The sequence below is a fragment of the Lampetra fluviatilis genome, chromosome 8 (genome assembly GCF_964198595.1).
Source record: "Lampetra fluviatilis chromosome 8, kcLamFluv1.1, whole genome shotgun sequence".
Classification (NCBI taxonomy): Eukaryota; Metazoa; Chordata; class Hyperoartia; order Petromyzontiformes; family Petromyzontidae; genus Lampetra; species Lampetra fluviatilis.
Window position 1 is genome coordinate 14,849,918 of NC_136282.1, and position 17,677 is coordinate 14,867,594.

The 17,677-nt window shown below is 52.9% G+C and overlaps 1 protein-coding gene across 5 annotated transcripts in view; it reads left to right on the forward strand.

Moving 5' to 3' along the window:
- The window catches only part of LOC144933931 (transcriptional enhancer factor TEF-1-like), a 67,098-nt gene extending 55,474 nt beyond the window's left edge, over positions 1-11,624 (forward strand). For all 5 annotated transcript variants that reach the window (XM_078859242.1, XM_078859245.1, XM_078859243.1 and 2 more), the window contains 3 exons: positions 181-321; positions 1,310-1,462; positions 2,231-11,624. In XM_078859242.1, the coding sequence (XP_078715368.1) occupies positions 181-321; positions 1,310-1,462; positions 2,231-2,344 (408 nt within the window). In that variant the 3' untranslated portion in view covers positions 2,345-11,624. The remainder of the gene's footprint in view (positions 1-180; positions 322-1,309; positions 1,463-2,230) is intronic.
- The last annotated feature ends 6,053 nt before the right edge of the window (positions 11,625-17,677 follow it).

The following is a 17,677-nucleotide window of genomic DNA, read 5'->3' on the forward strand; positions in this document are numbered from 1 at the left end:
GTCATGATGATTGATGGTGGCGATCGTGGTGGTGTGACGATGATTGATGGTGGTGATGGTGGTGGCGTGATGACGATTGACGGTCGACGACGATCGTGGTGTGATGCTGACGATCGTGTTGGCACGACGACGACGATGATGGATGGTGGCGATCATCGTGGTGGTGGCCGCGGCGTGCAGGCCGACCTGAACACGAGCACGCAGGACGACACGGGCGCCTTCTACGGCGTGACGAGCCAGTACGAGAGCGCCGACAACATGACCATCACCTGCTCCACCAAAGTGTGCTCCTTCGGCAAGCAGGTGGTGGAGAAGGTGGAGGTGAGGACTGGTGGAGGACGGCCGCCTCCGGGTTGACCGCTCGAGGGGGCCAGAGTTGACGGAAGAAGTTGGCTTATTGCGGAAGGAGGCTATTCGGAACGTTTGCCCCGATACGTTGATTCGCATTCGCCACGCTGCAAACGCGGCCCCCATCTACTCGAGCCTCCGTAATCCCCCCCCCCACGCTCCCTCCTCCCCTACGAAACCCTCCCCCCACTCGACCCTGAGCCCAGTGACCGCGGGGAGCTATCGCCCCCTCGTGGCTTAAAGGGAAGAGCCGCACAAAGTCTCGCGTGGGGACGAATCGAGTTTGCGCATTCTCATGATGATGGCAGCGGCAGCGGCAGCCACGTGGCTCAGGAGCTCGATGCCAATGTCGAGGTGCTGCTGCTGCTGGCCACGACGAGAGAGGGCTTCAGCAGAGAGAGAGTTCGTGTCGCTGCTCCTCCTGCGTTGAAGGAGCGCAGCCCATAGTGGGTTCGCTGTGCCGTCCGTAGCTTGGGTTGCATGGCCACATCTTCTTGGTTCTTTCGGTAAAGTCACGTAGAAGGGAAGTAATAAAATAATAAAAATAAAACATAATAAAATAAAATAATTCTCACGACGTTTCGGCTACAACGCAAGCAGCCTTCTTCAGGTGGCCACAGTCGCACTCCTGGGACTTGTCTTCTATGTGTCTCGTCTCTTCGCGTCTCGCTCTATGCCTGAATGTCTCCGTGAATATTGCTTGGACGTTGAGGAAGCGGGGTGGGTGAGGAGGCTGAATGTATATTGAACTTCTTTCGCACCGTACGTAGCCAACCTTGCTAATCAGAGGTGCGCGGGACCAGCCGCAACCTCCCCGGGGGGGGGGGGGGATAGTGCCCCAGGCTCTCGCTGCAGCCACTGTATCTTCCCCTACTGAGTTTCCCGCACAAATCTCCCATGTGTGTGTGTGTGTCCCCATGCCACCACCACCCCCCCCCCCCCCACGTGTCCCCGCACACAGACGGAGTACGCGCGCTTTGAGAACGGCCGCTTTGTGTTCCGTATCCACCGCTCCCCGATGTGCGAGTACATGATCAACTTCATCCACAAGCTCAAGCACCTGCCCGAGAAGTACATGATGAACAGCGTCCTGGAGAACTTCACCATCCTGCAGGTGCGCCCCTTCCAGCCCTCACACTCTGGTGCTGACACCACCACTACCAGCCCTGTCAGTACCACTACCAGCCCTGTCACTACCAGCCCTGTCACTACCAGCCCTGTCACTACCACTACCAGCCTTGACACCACCACTACCAGCCCTGTCACTACCAGCCCTGTCACTACCAGCCCTGTCACTACCAGCCCTGTCACTACCAGCCCTGTCACTACCACTACCAGCCCTGTCACTACCAGCCCTGTCACTACCAGCCCTGTCACTACCAGCCCTGTCACTACCAGCCTTGACACCACCACTACTAGCCCTGTCACTACCAGCCCCGTCACCACCACTACCAGCCCTGTCACTACCAGCCTTGACACTACCACTACCAGCCCTGTGACTACCAGCCTTGACACTACCACTACCAGCCCTGTCACTACCAGCCCTGTCACTACCAGCCTTGACACCACCACTACCAGCCCTGTCACTACCAGCCTTGACACCACCACTACCAGCCCTGTCACTACTAGCCCTGTCACCACCACTACCAGCCCTGTCACTACCACCACACTCGCTATAGCTGCAGCAGTCGCCCTAACCCTGGCAATTGTACATCCCTGCGTGTGTTAGCTGCCAAACCGAAAGGTAACGCCACGCCAACCTTGGTGGCGGAGTTTTTTGGTGATCTGGCTGGGACCACCGACTCACTACCACAGTCCCAGTTCCACCACAGTGGTGATTGGGATGACGATGACGACGACGACGATGTGTATCGTGGTGCAGGTGGTGACGAACAGAGACACCCAGGAGACGCTACTGTGCGTCGCCTACGTCTTCGAGGTGTCCACCAGCGAACACGGGGCACAGCATCACATCTACCGCCTCGTCAAGGACTGATGGACCACCGCCATCATCGCCTCCCCCCCCCGTACTCCCCCCCCAACCTGCACCTGCAAGGACTCTCCCTGCTCCAGCACGTGGTCAGAGCGCTCGGGAGAGTCCACTTCGCAGCGAAGACGAGGGGGGTTATCCCTGGAGTCGAGCGGTCAAGTATCTGACGGGGAAGGGGGTCTTAGGGTGGCTGTCGTGTACGGGGGTCGAACTTTTTAGCCAGAATTTAAAGATTGCATTTTTATTATTGTTTTTATTGTTTATTTTATTGTTGTTATTTTTTTTGTAAAACGCAAATGCCAATAAGGTGTCAAATTTACTTGGACAAGCAAAGTTGCTCGTAGATTTAACACGTACGTGCGTGCACGAGTTAACACGTACGTGCGTGCACGAGTTAACACGTACGTGTGTGCACGAGTTAACACGTACGTGCGTGCACGAGTTAACACGTACGTGCGTGCACGAGTTAACACGTACGTGCGTGCACGAGTTAACACGTACGTGCGTGCAAGAGACAAAGATCCCCGTATAGATTTAACAGGCAACTCGGGCAAGTGCTGTTTGCAAGCGCCTATTAAGGCCAAGCACAGCAGACGAGGGGTGGGTGATCAGCACCCACGGCCCGGCCGCCTTTGTCTCTCGAGTGGTGATGTTTACACATCGCACCAGGTACTTATTTGAGGCTGAGTCGACCTACGGGAGGCCCAGGACCGCTTCAGATATAAAGCCGCGAATCGAACTCGGGGCGCTGGGTTAGTAGCGCGGTGCGCTAAGCACTACACCACCGCTCCCCACAAAAGACAAGCACACACATACGCGCACATTCACACGCACACACACGTATGTTAAACTTCCTTCGCACCGTACGTAGCCAACCGTGCTAATTGTAGTCAACCAGTCAGTGGTACCCCTTTATGCTTGTGTGGATGTGACCGTGTGTGCGTGTATGAGTTCCTCCAGCGGGCAAGGCTGCGTTGGCGGGGTCATGTAGTCCACATGCTAATCGGAGTTGCGGAGTAAGAAAAGCAAATTCGTACCCGTGGCACCTGGGTCTGCCCCGTGACCTCCTGTCGGCGAGCATCCGACACTTCACGTGGCCTCGGAGTGCACCTGGCCTGGCACAAGCGCCGTGGTGACGTCGCCGCCACTTAATGGTGGCTGTTGTTTTTACTGAGCGGGAAGCGGTAGTGCAGTGGCTTGCGCAGCACTGCGCTACGAACCTGGACACCCAAGTTCGACTCCCGCTCACGACCAACGCCGGCTGTTATGTACGTGTGCGTGTGCTCGAATCCAGCCCTACCTTGCCCTATCGAACACTTCATGCCAAACCGTACTTTCCCCCCCCCCCACCCACTGAGTCTCTTTTTATGTGGAGGGTCCTCCCGCCACGTGCCCTTTGGCCCAACGTTCCGTTGTCAAACGAGAAGTTTCAATTCCGCGCAGTGTGGACGGACACCGGAGAATCCCGGGGGGGGGGGGGGGTTGTGCTCACGCGTCCCGCCTGCCATACCGCAACGTTCCAGACAGCCGCCTCGCTCCCAGGCCCAGCGAATGTTGGGAGTTTTATTTTAGAATCTCTGCGTGATCCACCAACCCTTGCCTTTCGGAGCGCCGAGTCGGTCGCAGGCGTGCATAGCAACCACGGCCACCGCCAACCCACCCCTGGGAGCACAAACTGATGCATTTCCCATTGGGGTTAAAAAGTTGCGACTAAAGTGGATGTAACTACATTGGTACAACTAAGTTGACGTGACTCGGTTGATTCAACCGAGATCTCGCGGGGAGGGTTCAATGCGAAATCATCTGGTACAACTAAGTTGACGCCACTCCGTTGAGGAGGTCCGTGTGGCGGTGCCTTCGTGCGCAGTGCCCCGGGGGAACTCAATGCCGCATGGTGCCCTCAGGGCCAGTCCAATCCTCTTGAGAACCCCCTCCCCAACACAGGTGAACTTTCCCGCCGATCCCCCCCGCCAAACCCTTTCCTAATGGATTCGCCCATGACCAAATATGGCGAGTAGAGGGCGTGACCCGGCGCTCAGCCAATCCACACACGAGCCTTAACGCCATGTGAGCCAATCAACGCCGAGCACGACCACTGGCCCTAACCCTCACCGCGTTTTACTTGTTGATGTTTAACACAGCGCCAGAGGTCGCCTCTATTTAACACAGTGCCGGAGGTCGCCTCTATTTAACACAGTGCCGGAGGTCGCCTCTATTTAACACAGTGCCGGAGGTCGCCTCTATTTAACACAGTGCCAGAGGTCGCCTCTATTTAACACAGTGCCCGAAGATGCCTCTAAGGCAGTGCCCAGGGTGTGTGTGTGTGTTCTCGCTCCAATGTTACTAGACGGTACTTTGTACCGTGTGTGTGTGTTTGTGTGAACGCAGCGGTGCCCGATTGCCCCCTCTATTTAACACGGTGATCTGTGTCGCCTATTCCTCAACCTGCATTTCCCCGACTCGTGGAGACTCAACTCACTGCAATGACCACATCGTGGTCGCTCCCGCATCGCCCGCGCGCACACCACACGCACAAAGATAAAGACAAAGATCCCCCGTGTAGCCTTAACAGACTGTAGGGGCAAGTGCTGTTAGCGAGCACCTATGAAGGCCGGAACGGTACACGAACGAGGGGGTGGGTGGCCAGCACCACGCCCGATCGCCTTTGTCTCCCCAGTGGCGATGTTTACACACCGCACCAGGTACTCATTTAAGGCTGAGTCGACCTAGGGGAGGCCCAGGACCGGTTCAGATAATCGTCACTGGTGTTAGCCGTGAGCGGGAATCGAACCCGGGTCGCCAGGTTCATAGCGCAGCGTAGCGCTAACCGCTACACTACCGCTCCCCACACACACCAACACACACCCACACACGCACACCACACACCCATACACCCACACACACCAACACACACCCACACACGCACACCACACACACATACACCCACATACACCAACACCACACGCGCGCACGCGTCCGTCCCACCCAACACGCAGCCGCATCCTGCCAAACGGCCTCTCCAACAACACAACAACAACACAACAGCACAACAACAACACAACAACAACACAACGACACTCACCCCCCGCCGCGCCGTGAGCCGGACTCCAGAAATCAAAAGTTTTACCTCCCACCGAGTTAGAGCCCAATGAGCTGGGACGCTTCTTGTTTTTCTTCTCCATCCAAATGCGACGAGGCCGGCAGTACAACATCGAAGCACGCCACGGTGGCCTGTGCATCGCTTCTCTCGCCTTGGCCACGACATTTCCAGCGTATCCTCCACCGGGGACAGACACCCGAGCTCAGATACCAACATCCCTTGAGCGTTCGATCTGTTGCTGAGCTTCCTTCGTGCACCGCACGTGGCGAGTCGTGCTCCGAGGTGGTGCTGAGTTCTAACCGCACCACGTGACACCGCAATTACCCCCCCCCCCCCCACCGTCTACCGGTCTCGCACTGCGCTCTGATTCGACTCTTTAACCACGGAGAATGAAATCGCCTCTCTTTAACACGGCGGCACTGCGTATTCAACGCGGAGTGTGCACGTGTTGTGTGTTTTAGCATCATTCTCGAATACAGCACGTCTCTTTAACACCACGTGCTTGGTGATGCTGATGCGTTGGCAGTGGGTGCACAAGCACAGTTAACAACAACAACAAACTCAATACGTGAGCAAAAAACACAATAGGTGACGTTTTGGGAAATGGCCCTTCGCAGGTCACAAACTTGTTTTTATTGACGAATACGTCGAGTGTGTACCTCTGTCACGGCGTGTGTCTTCTCTCTAATCACGGCGTGTGTTCCTCGTCACCGTTGACACGGAGCACGCGTCCTCCCTCCACGGTGGCGAGATGTTAACTACCTCGCCTGGTACGCAGGAGGGCATGGGTTCTATCCCGACCCAGACGACGCCTGCTGCTGTATATTTTGAGTTTGCGGTGTCTCTCTCCCCCAGTGGTCGCGTGGATTTTTCTCCGGGTCCTCCGGTTTTTCCCTCCACATTTAGAATCGACATCACGCGTTTATTTGCCAACTCGGATAAATGTGCACACGGTGATGATGAGCCACTTCGTTGAGCTATCACTTGTGATAGCCAGTTCGCTTCTGAAAAATAATTATATAGCTCAGTGGGATTTATCTGAGAAACAAATGAGGATTGTATCGCCCACTCCACACACGAAGACGACACAAAGACAAAGATGCCCCGTATCGCCTTAACAGACCGGAGGGACTCCACACTCAAAGTGCCCGTTTCTCGCACGCGCGCGCCGTGAATCTTGCCAAAAGTGCGCTTTAGCGCCCGTCGAGTAGATAGATGATGATGGTAATGATGATGATGATGGTGATGATAATGACAACGATTATGATGATGTTGACGATGATGGTAACGATTATCGTAACGATGATGACGATATTGATGATGATGATGATGACGATAACGGTACACATGGGCGCTTGGAACAATGTTCGCGAAGTTAAAATACACACACAGGTACACTTCGTGTGTTTGCAGATGTGCCTTTGCTAGTCAGGCTATTTGACGATGATCAAGTCACTCCTAAATGGGGGGCGGCGGGGGGGGGGGTTTGGGGGGCACTTAGTTAATTGATTAATTAACCCCGCGGTATCGTCACGACGGTGATGATGTTTTACTTTAATTATTATATATACAGAGAGAGATTGAGAGGTACTAGAATATTAATGGTTTTTCTAAAAAGCGTTTGATTTCCTTCAAACAGACGAGCTCGCGTGTGTTGTTATACATTACATGTACGTGGTGTTAATATCATGTCACTTGTTATTATTCTACCATTATTACGATTGCTATTTTAATTGTTATTATTATTCTAAGGTGGTGAATTTTTTTTAAACAAATATATAAATCGGTTACGCGGTAGAAGCGCCTGCAAGAGGAATTCAGAATCGGGTTGCAAACGTATCTCTCTCTCATTTTTTTGTAATAAAATATGGAAAAACGAAACTTAAAAAATATATAAATTGAAAAAAACATAAATAACCCTACAGTATATATATATCTGCATCTTGGTTGACGAACGTTTAGTTTTTATCTTCAAAGAAACCTCGTAACCCCCCCCCCCCACCCACCAACAATATCTATATTAAAATAAACAGTTGTTATCATTCATAATTGGGTTCATTTTGGGGGTCACATCGCAAGTGTACAATGTTCATTTCAAACACGAGCCTCCACGACCCGACGCAGCCAATCGAGTCAAGCTGTCCCCCGCTCGATATGTGTCGAGTTACTTGGATATTTCATCAAAAACCAGAGGAAGATTCAATCTTGATTTGAAGCTTTCGTGACTGCGGGATTTCATACTATTCGGTAAAGTCACGCACGTGAAGTCACGTACGTGACTTTACCGAAAGAACCAAAGAGTACAGAGGAAGATTGTTGAGAAGTCCCAAGCAAAAAATCCGGACATTTATACGAATAACAATCACATAAAAGATACACACAAAAAATAATTCATTATTATACGAACCAAGTTTCGCTGGAGATGCTCACATCCCGGCATTGTCAGTTGTTGACGGAGCCCTCGGCTGTCCGCGTCGGGTGGCGAAGGGTTCTCAGCCTCGTCACTGACGCTGTACCTCCAACCCCGAAGTCACGTGGGTTGCCAATCGTGGTGGTGAATCCCGTGCGTCCAGAAACAACTCCCCTCCAGTCGCGTACTCGCAGTGGTGACGCCGTCCGTGAAGAGACCAAGCTAAAGCCAACAGGTTCCCAAGCAGCTGAAGGTCCCCCACCCCCATTTAGTCATGAATCAAATATCAGCTCGAATTGAACAAAGTCTTAAGAAAGGGAACGGCTAATTAACACGCGAGCGAATTCATCTCTTTGGTACCAGTCGTGTCTGTATCGCTCCGAAAAAAATGTAAACTAGTTGTGTTCGCGTTAGCAGTGGCGGCACGAATACAATTAGTGATTTTTAAAAAGTCAATACGTTCCGTATTACTGACACCACTGTGTGACATTGAACGTTATATAATAAGCGACAGTTTGGGCACTGGCCCTTCATCATTGTATGTGCTGTTTAGAAGGGGCATTGCCCGAAACGTCGCCCTATTATATATTTTAAGGCCACGGTGTTATTGACGGATGCATTTACTTGTTTTGCATCTCTCTCCTCGACTCTCTGTCCGTGTCTCTTGCCTTACAATCTCTCCTCGTCTCCGCATCTTATCTAACCTTTATTTCGGTCATCTCAACCGCGAGCCACGGTCGATCCATCCACTGCTAGATTAAGGCCTGCCCGAAATGTATGTACGTTGGACTTCTTTCACGCCGTACGTCGCCAACCGTGCTAATCGGAGGTGCGGGGGAAGGACAACAAACCACGCACAACTAAAAGCAGCTCCAAACAAATTAGTTTTCAATCTCGATTTAAAAGTGCATAACTCCACTAACGTCCTAATATCGTAAGGATTTTAAAATCCATCACCACAAACTATCATAATCGTGCCATGTAAAATAATAATCCCATAAATCACCTCCACACTCAGAGTTCATAAGTCTGAAGGGGGTCCCCCCCCGCCTCCCTTAGCCCCTCCCGCTCTGGAATCAGCACCACCACTGTGACGTACCGTCCCACGTGACAGTGGAGCTTCGGTCACGTGCCATGACTGCATCCCCCCACCCCCTGGATTTTAATTTCAATGCCAGCCTCGCGTCGCCCGGCTTGCGACTGTCGCCGTCGATGTTGTCATGGACTTTTCACAACGATGATCGATCGATACTGCGATCGGGGTGCACCCATCGACAGATTGCGTTCCGAGAGAAACCGCCGGATTTTGGTGACGTTCTTGTTCGTTACGCAAATCGCATGCAAATGATATCCAAAACGAGTCGGCCCACGTGACGTTACGGCGCACGAATCGAACAAAAACAAAACCCGAGAAACGGTGCGAACGAGACGGAGAACAACCGAGGCGGGGGATAGTCGATTATTTAAATGCGAGGATTAATCGAATCGCTGTAAGGGGTTGAGTTTGGGGGAGGGGGGGGGCTGGACAGGCGATCCGTTGTTTGCAACGCCCTCGCAGCCGCCCTCGTCCCCCACTCTCTCGGTCGCGCAAAGTCTCGCGAAAGTCTCTGCCCGTGTGCGATGTCTCTGGCGACCCTCAAGAGACGTGGCAGGGAGGGAGGGGGGGGGCACGTGGGTCCCCGCTGCTGAGCCGCTCCCCGCAACCCCCGGCGCGATGGGGCGGCCCAAATCCCAAACGCCGCTCTCGAAGGCCGCGCGCAATTTGCTCGAATCGCCCAAGGGCGTCGCGACGGCTTTGTCCCAGACGCGTCTGAGCGAGCGGTTGCGCGCAGCCACTCGCTCAGACGATCGCGCCTGGCGCTGCAGGGTGCGGTGCAGTGGTTGGTCCCCGGCGAGTGGTTGCGCAACCACTCGCTCCTGCCATTGTTCTCACGGGCACGGTCGTCACGTGGTTTCGCACTCGATGTTGCACGCGACGACGATGATGGCGACACACTAACAAACAAAGCGACGTCGTTTTACAAAACGCCACAAAGCTGGTCGCTACTTTTGACGCTCGAGTCCAATCGAGTCCGTCTCTTGACTGCGACCCAAACCGGTTGCGACGCGCAACCGCTCGCAACCAGTTGCGCAGACGCGTCCACACATGTAAAGCGAGTCGGGTGTGCGTGCGTGCGACCAAAAGTTGCACGCAACTTATCGCTCAGGACGTTGACCCGGGTTTAGAGAGAGAGAGGTGTGTTTGTGTTATTTGGTGCTGCAGGGATGCAGTGGAGTGGTTGGTCCCCAGTGCCTTTTGAAGGGGGCCGGGTAAAGTCGCCCAGTGCTTAATTTCAGCCAGAACGCGGTTCCTGGAATTGTATTTTTCAGCAGCAGCAGCAGCAGCGAATGTGTCTATCCATCCATGCCTGCATGCATTTGATTGCTACAAAACCTGTCCCGATGTTAGTAATACATAGGATACACAGTTATATAGGATTATCATGAGTAGGCGTACCTTGTACTTTCAAGTGAGTGGTAGTGCCTTACGCCGATACATCCTTACTGCAGACCTGTGGCGGGCTTAAGCAGCGTTCGGGAAGAAGAAACAACTTTATATGTCGAGTGAGAAATTAAGCGCTGTAAAAAAATACTATGGAGATTATATATATGTGTGTGTGAGTGTGTGAGTGTACACGTGGCGCTCTTTGCTCGATCCCGTGACTGTGTTGACGCGTTACCAGCGACGGCTCCCATTTGTGCTCAAACTCAAGAGAACTGGTCACGGCAACAAACAAACAAAAAAACCCTCATGTTACAGTCGCTGTGTGCCAATCCACTGCTGGATGGACGAGGGGCCCCTTCTTCCCCTCCCACCCCCCACCACCCACGCTGTTGTGAGTCGTGGCGCGGGTTGTTTTTCGTGTTAAATTGTATTTAACCATACTTCACCACGCTGCTCCGGTGCCGAGCGAGCACGAGGTGCGGGAGTTGGATTTATGTCTGCACGCTGACGGCAGCCTCTGCATCGTTCGCAGTTTAGTTTGATCCGCGGCAGCACAAAGGAAGAGAGAGAGATGAGAGAGAGGCGACGTGGGATCTGGCCAGATTGGTTTTCTTTCTGGGCTCGAACGAGCGAGAGGCGCGTCGCTGTGGGGGTTTCTTTTTTTTAAATAAAGAAAAAAATGTATAAATAAATAAATATAACACGAGGCCTTGGCGAATTTAGGTCACACGACAAATAACAGCATCAGCAACAGACAAAGATCCCCTTCCGTGGAGCCTTCAACAGACCGTTGCTGTGCCACGTGCTGTAAGCGAGCGGGACTTGTAAAAGGCGGCACGCGAGGGGGTGGTTGGCCAGCACCACGCCCGGCCGCCTTTGTCTCCCGAGTGGCGATGTTTACACATCGCCCCAGGTACTCATTTGAGGCTGACTCGACCTAGGGGAGGCCCAGGACCGGCTCAGATAATCGTCACCGGTGTTGGTGGCCGTGGGCGGGAATCGAACTCGGGTGGCGCTGGGTTCGTGACGCAATGCGAGGCCCACGTCACCGCCGCTTCCCACACAACAACAGACAAAGGCAACGATCCCAACGTATAGCCTTCGCGGACGTTTGGGGCAAGTGCTGTTCGCGAGCACCTAACAAGAGACGCACGCACAGACACACACACGCAACTACATGATCCTAACCCCACGCCGTCTGTACTCGTGAGGTTTTGTGCCAGGTGTGTTCAAGTGTTCACCTGATGGCTTTGACCTCATTGGCCAGGTCATTCGGATGTGTCTGTGTGCGTGCGGGGAATGGGGTGGAGAGTTTGGGGGGGGGGACGGAGTGGGGTATTCTGCCTTTCTTACTAATAATTATTCAAAACTAAATACGCTACAGATACAAGTACAAACTCTCATAGGTACTCACCTCGGCTGCGTGGTCTGCACCGCCCTGCAACAAGTGTTCAACTTTTGTGGATTAAAAAAGATTTTTAAAAAACGATTTCAAGTGACTTTCAGGATCGCCCTCGATAGACTGCGCTGCGGTGGACTGCCCGTGGGTTCTTTTGTTTGACGGGTCGACTCGGTGACGTCACCGGAGCGCTGCAGAAATTCGTAAGACAAAAAAAAAGTCGCGTCACATCTAACGCGGAGTCGTCGCTTTGGCTCGCGGTGACTCTCTGACGACACCGGAGCGAGGGAACGGCAGTGACGTCGCCACAGCGGCGGCCTTGGAAGTCGTCGTTAACCTGATTGACGCAGGGGCAGCACTGGAACCCACGTGACGCAGCGAGGGTTGCCACCCGTCCCTGTTTTACTCTGCCGAGATCGTCGTCTTGTTGTTGACGAGACAGCTGCTGTCCCGGGACATTTCTTAAAGGGTCCTGGTTTTTTGCGAGTTGCGTAATGTTAACACGAATCCACCACCTAAGGCAATGCATTTACAATAACAAAAATAACCCTCAACACATTCGTTAATACCACTGCATGGCCTTAAAATAGATTTTAAAAATATATAATAGTCGACGTTTCGCTCAATCGCCCTTCATAACAGATACATATCAAGAAGGGTGTCTGCCCAGAACGTCGTCTATTTTATTTTCCTCTAAGGCCACACTCGGACTTGTTGTTTTTGACGATTGTGGTGAGCTTCTTGTTGTTGAGTGTGCTAATGCACCACTGACAGACACAGCAGCAGCAGCACCACGCCAATTTATCTTGCGACGCATCTCCGTGTGGTTCTCCTCCCTCTCTGGCGGCATTGTGAGCGATACTTATTCCCGAACGGTACGTGTTGTTATTTTGTGTTGTTGTTATGTCAAAGATGTGGCAAGCCTCGACGCATCGCTCTGGGAAGTGTGGCTACAAGGGAAGAGCCGGGTAGCACCTTTGGATTATTGAGGTCCTGTCACCGCCGTTGCTGCTGCTGCGATGACGTTGAAATCACGTTGCGTTAACGTTACGATGACGTTGTCTCTTTGACCTGGAGGCGGCTCTTCGTTTGCGCTGCAGAACAGAGATGTTTGTTAAACTCTCGCTCTCTCTCTCTCTCTGTCCCTCTTTACTTTGCTGATATATAAAAACTGATCTTGTGATCACGGTACAACAGACATTAAATCAGTCTCGGCCTTGGGTGGTTTTCGTTGATGTGTGTGGTTGGTACTGACCCAGCACTGCTATTCGTATGCGTAAAATACAAAAAATATATTTTTTATTCTCGTGTCCACGTGGTCTTGGCCTTTGTATTTTGTCGTGTGAATGTGCAAAGTTATCTGGTGGAGTTTTGTTGACATTATTAGTATCGTCGCAATAAGTCGTGATAATCATAATATTGATGCTAAGCGTGCAGTTTGTAACTTGCGCAGTATTTCACGGAGCGTGGATCCATGGCGAGGAGCCGAGCTCATTGTCACTGAGACGCCAGGCGACAGAGGTGATGGGGCCTTTCAGAAAGAGGTGGGGCCTTAAGAAAGAGGTGGGGCTTTAAGAAAGAGGTGGGGCCTTAAGAAAGAGTGGGGCATTAAGACATCGATGGGGCTGTTAGAAAGAGGTGGGCCTTAAGAAAGAGGTGGGGCTTTAAGAAAGAGGTGGGGCTTTAAGAAAGAGTGGGGCATTAAGACATTGATGGGGCTTTTAGAAAGAGGTGGGCCTTTCAGAAAGACGTGGGGCCTTAAGAAAGAGGTGGGGTCTTAAGAAAGAGGTGGGGTTTTCAGAATGGATGTGGCCTTTTAATAAAGAGGTGATACCTTAATTAAGAGGTGGGCCTGAAGAAAGAGGAACGCCCTTAAGAAAGAGGTGGGACTTTCAGAAAGAGACGCGGCCTTTAAGAAAGAGGGAGGGTCTGTAAGTGCCTCTTAGAAGTCGGTGCCGACTGAACGCTGCTGCCGCCCCTGCCGCTTTGGTTGTGCAGCGGCAGGGGCAGCAGCAGCAGCGTTGGGGACGACGACGACGATCGACGAGTTCCAGACGGCGGAGGCGGCGGACGGGGGGGGGCGCTGCTCGCGGATCAAACGACGCCCGGCAGCGGCGGCTCCTTCTCCACCGCTGGATGAAGATCGCCGCCGACGACGACGACGAAGTTCGCGGCGTCGCGACGATTCGGGGCAAATCCGCGCGATGCCGGTTTCGTTTTGGCTCCCGCGTGCGCGCTGCGCGGCGCCGGTCAACCTCGGGGAGCGTGAGCGCCGCCTCCGTGGCCGTCTGGAACGCTCCTTCCGTACGATATCAGGAAGCGACCGGGAGCTGTGATACGCTTTTAATTCATCGAGATTGACATACACATTTCGATAGAAGTGATATATGTGTTTGGTTTGTTGCCCACTCCCCCCCCACCACCGCCTCCGCACCTCTGTTTAGCGCGGTTGGCTACGTACGGTGCCAATGAAGTTCTACATACAGTACACACATAGAGGTATGGGGCTAGGGCCACGCCACGTGACCGGTTAGCGCCCTGCGTCGTGTACTCCGACCGCCTTAGTTGGATTCCAGACCACGGCTCAAATCTAAGCCGGTCGTGTCTACCCATCTCACTTGGCCAGGCCACACTGACGCCATGGTGGAGCATAGTCAGAGACAAAGATCCCCCGTACAGACTGTTGGGGCAAGTGCCATAAGCGAGCACCTATGAAGGGCGGCACAGCGCACCACGGGGTGAGTGGCAAACACCACGCCCGGCCGCATTCGTCTCCCCAGCTCCGACGTGTACAGACTGTACCAGGTGTTAGTTTAAGGCTGAGTCGACCTCGGGGAGGTCCAATGAACGGTTTAATTATTCTCCACTGGCAATGGCCGTAAACGGGAATCGAACTCGGGTGACCGGGTGCGGAGTGTGGTGCGCTAACCACTGCGCCGCCGCTCCCCAAATATCGTCCATCACCACCCGCACGACCGACACGGCAATGGGGGATGGGGTGGGGGGGGGTCATCCCCCAGTGAATTAACAAAGGGCTGTAAAATGAATGAAGACTCCACTATTGAGAGCGTTATCACAGATTCATTCACGACTTGTAGCCGCAGACAGCAAGCAGTGGCGCGTTGCTAAGCGCAGTGGGCGAAAGTCGAAACCACAACGGCTATGAACCCAACATCAGTGGCTTGCATCTAAATATAAGTGTGTGTGTATGTGTGTAAGATGAGGCAATTGAGACCAGACCTCTGGGGTTCACATTAAAACACGGAAACATTAAGACCAGGGGTTCGTTGACACACAGCGGAAACAAAGCAACAGATTTTGGTGCGTAAACAAAACCAAAGAAAAAAAAAACACAGCTTGTAAAAATGTACAACGCAATCGGGAACACATATTCTAACACCCAAATGATACACACATTACACGCTAAGTGTTACAACGTACACGGCATGCGATCGCGATCAGCTGTGCTGCACCGTGCACGATTGCCAACCTGCGCTCCCCTGTAACGAGTCCAACCCCCCACCCCCGGGCACGAGACGGTCAAAGGCGCAGCCCTGAAATATCTCTCCCTCGCGCGGGTGCCCACGCCGCTAGGAGCCTCTCCCAGTCGAGGGAGCGTCCACGGGGGGTGGGGGGGGGTACGGCGACTTCCTCGCTTGACGCGTGGCGGCGTTCACACCACGGCGCGTTTGTGGCTGTCACGCGGTTCTCCCATTAGGGGGGAACGCGCGCCCCCCGTTATAACGCGGTTTCTCAGCAGTCGACGACGAGCTACACGAGCTGAGCGGCTGAAGCGGAGTGATTCGGTACGCGAAATGATGCTGTAGTGCGGCCGCGTACCCTCAGTTTGTTTGTATTGCCATCTCGCCGTGTGTGTGTGTAGTGGTGGTGGTGGCGCTTCATCACTCGCCAAACTGTATCGTTACATTATTTATTGGGAGGAGGGGGGTGGGGGTTGTTTTCACTTAACGCGGCACTTCTCATGAACGCATCTACGACCGCGCTCAAGACGCGGACTTGCCACGCAGCGTGTGGTCCCACACCTCCACGCCGACCGGACGTGTTGGTCGAGGCTGAAGTTACTCAACACCAACACCACCACCACCACCGCCACCACCGCTACACGTGGCCTGCCGACCGCCTCGCCAGTGTTGTGTGCGCGCCTGCTGTGATCACTGCAGGGTGGAGACAGAGAGGGGGGCGACCCGGGAGATGGACGCGAACTGGCGACTTCAGTGCATGGCAACTCGAGCGGGCTCCCCTTTTTCACACGGAATGTATTCGCTGACACGACTGCTGATGCTGCTGCGTTGGCAGTGGTGCACAGACATAATAAACCACAACAACAAACAAGACACTCAACACGTTCGTCAGTAACAACAACGAGAACAACACTCTGTGTGGCCTTAGAAAGAAAACATAACAGGCGACGTTTCAGGCAATGACCCTGCTCCGTAGCGCATGTGACGCGGTGGTTGTGAGACTGAATTTGCGGCGTCGTGAGGGTCGCACGTGCCGCTGTGCGGCTGCAGAGCAAAACGTTGTCACGCCTCGCATCAGCTCCAAGCGACGTGGGCGTTTAAATGGTCGCTGTGCAGCTCAAATGATTGGCCCTGTGGGCATTTAAAAAAAGGAATCGGTCCTCCGGGTTGAATAGCCGAGTGATTCCTTAACGCGTGCGTTGAATGTGATTTTATATATGAACTAAACCAAAAACAATCTACATCTGATGAGAACGATGGCCCAAAGAACCATCAAAGAACCCAAAACGGTCGGCAACAAACGGCACTATTGAAGGTGACTGCGTCAATGGGAACCCGATCTCGAACGCAGTTGATTGTTGATCGTGAGTGTTCGACTCGAGACCCCGATTGTGAAGGGTGGGTTTGGTGGTGGGGGGGAAGGGGGAGGTGGAGCGGGGGGAGAGGGAGGGACTGGGAGTCTGACAGCTCCATTGCTGGCATCCCCCACTACCACCATCACCTGGTAGGTAATTAACGAATGAAGCGCGCGGTGTAACGGGTAGGACCGCATATATGGAGGGATTGGGCGTGAAGGCGATTGGAGAGAATTATCACTCATCTCTATCCTCCACTCCGCCGAGGGAGCGGTTCCGCTCCGCGTTTCGCTGCTGGTTTCAAATCGCAAAGTTGGATTGTCAACGCCGCACGTGGCTTCATTCATTCGCTCGCTCTCTCGTCTTTCACTTGTTCCGGTGATCCATTCGCACATTTATGAGTCAATGCATCGCTTCGTTAATTCCATCACTCGTGAACCCATCCGTTGTGCCTTGAATTCGTGCATTAATTTGGTCATTAATAAAGTCACTCATTCATTCAAAGTAATTAATCAATTCGGTAATTCATAAAGTCACTCATTCATCCATTGATATACGTTACAATGTATATTAATTCACGTATGTATGTATGTATTTGTTATTCCTTCATTTACTCATTCTATAACGCTTTCTTACATTCAGTCGCGCGTTCACTCGGTCATTCATGCATTGGTTCACTCGTTATTTCCTTCGGTCAGTCATTCAATTCTCCTTCAATCCATCATCCATTCATTCTTGAATGAAGGAGCACGCTGGGAGTGCCAGCACCAAGTGATTGGACTCCCATCGAGAGGTAAGAGATCCGACTTCAACCTCGCTAGAATATTATAAAACAATTCCGCGGTTGTAGAAATGGTCCTGGTTCTGCATGCGATCCCACGGTCCGGGTTTCCTAATTCGATTTTTTTTAACCAGGAAAACCCCCAAAAAATGTCACCCCATATTTCTAAAAAATAAATACTTAGAGACATCATGACAGTATTTTCTAGATCCTGCGGGGAAGCCTCGGTGAGTTCTAAAGGCTCTTTGAGCAGGGTCCCCCATACACTGGGACATCAATCTTTGCTAAGGTTCATCCGCACAACTGTTAACCCACCAACGGTATCCG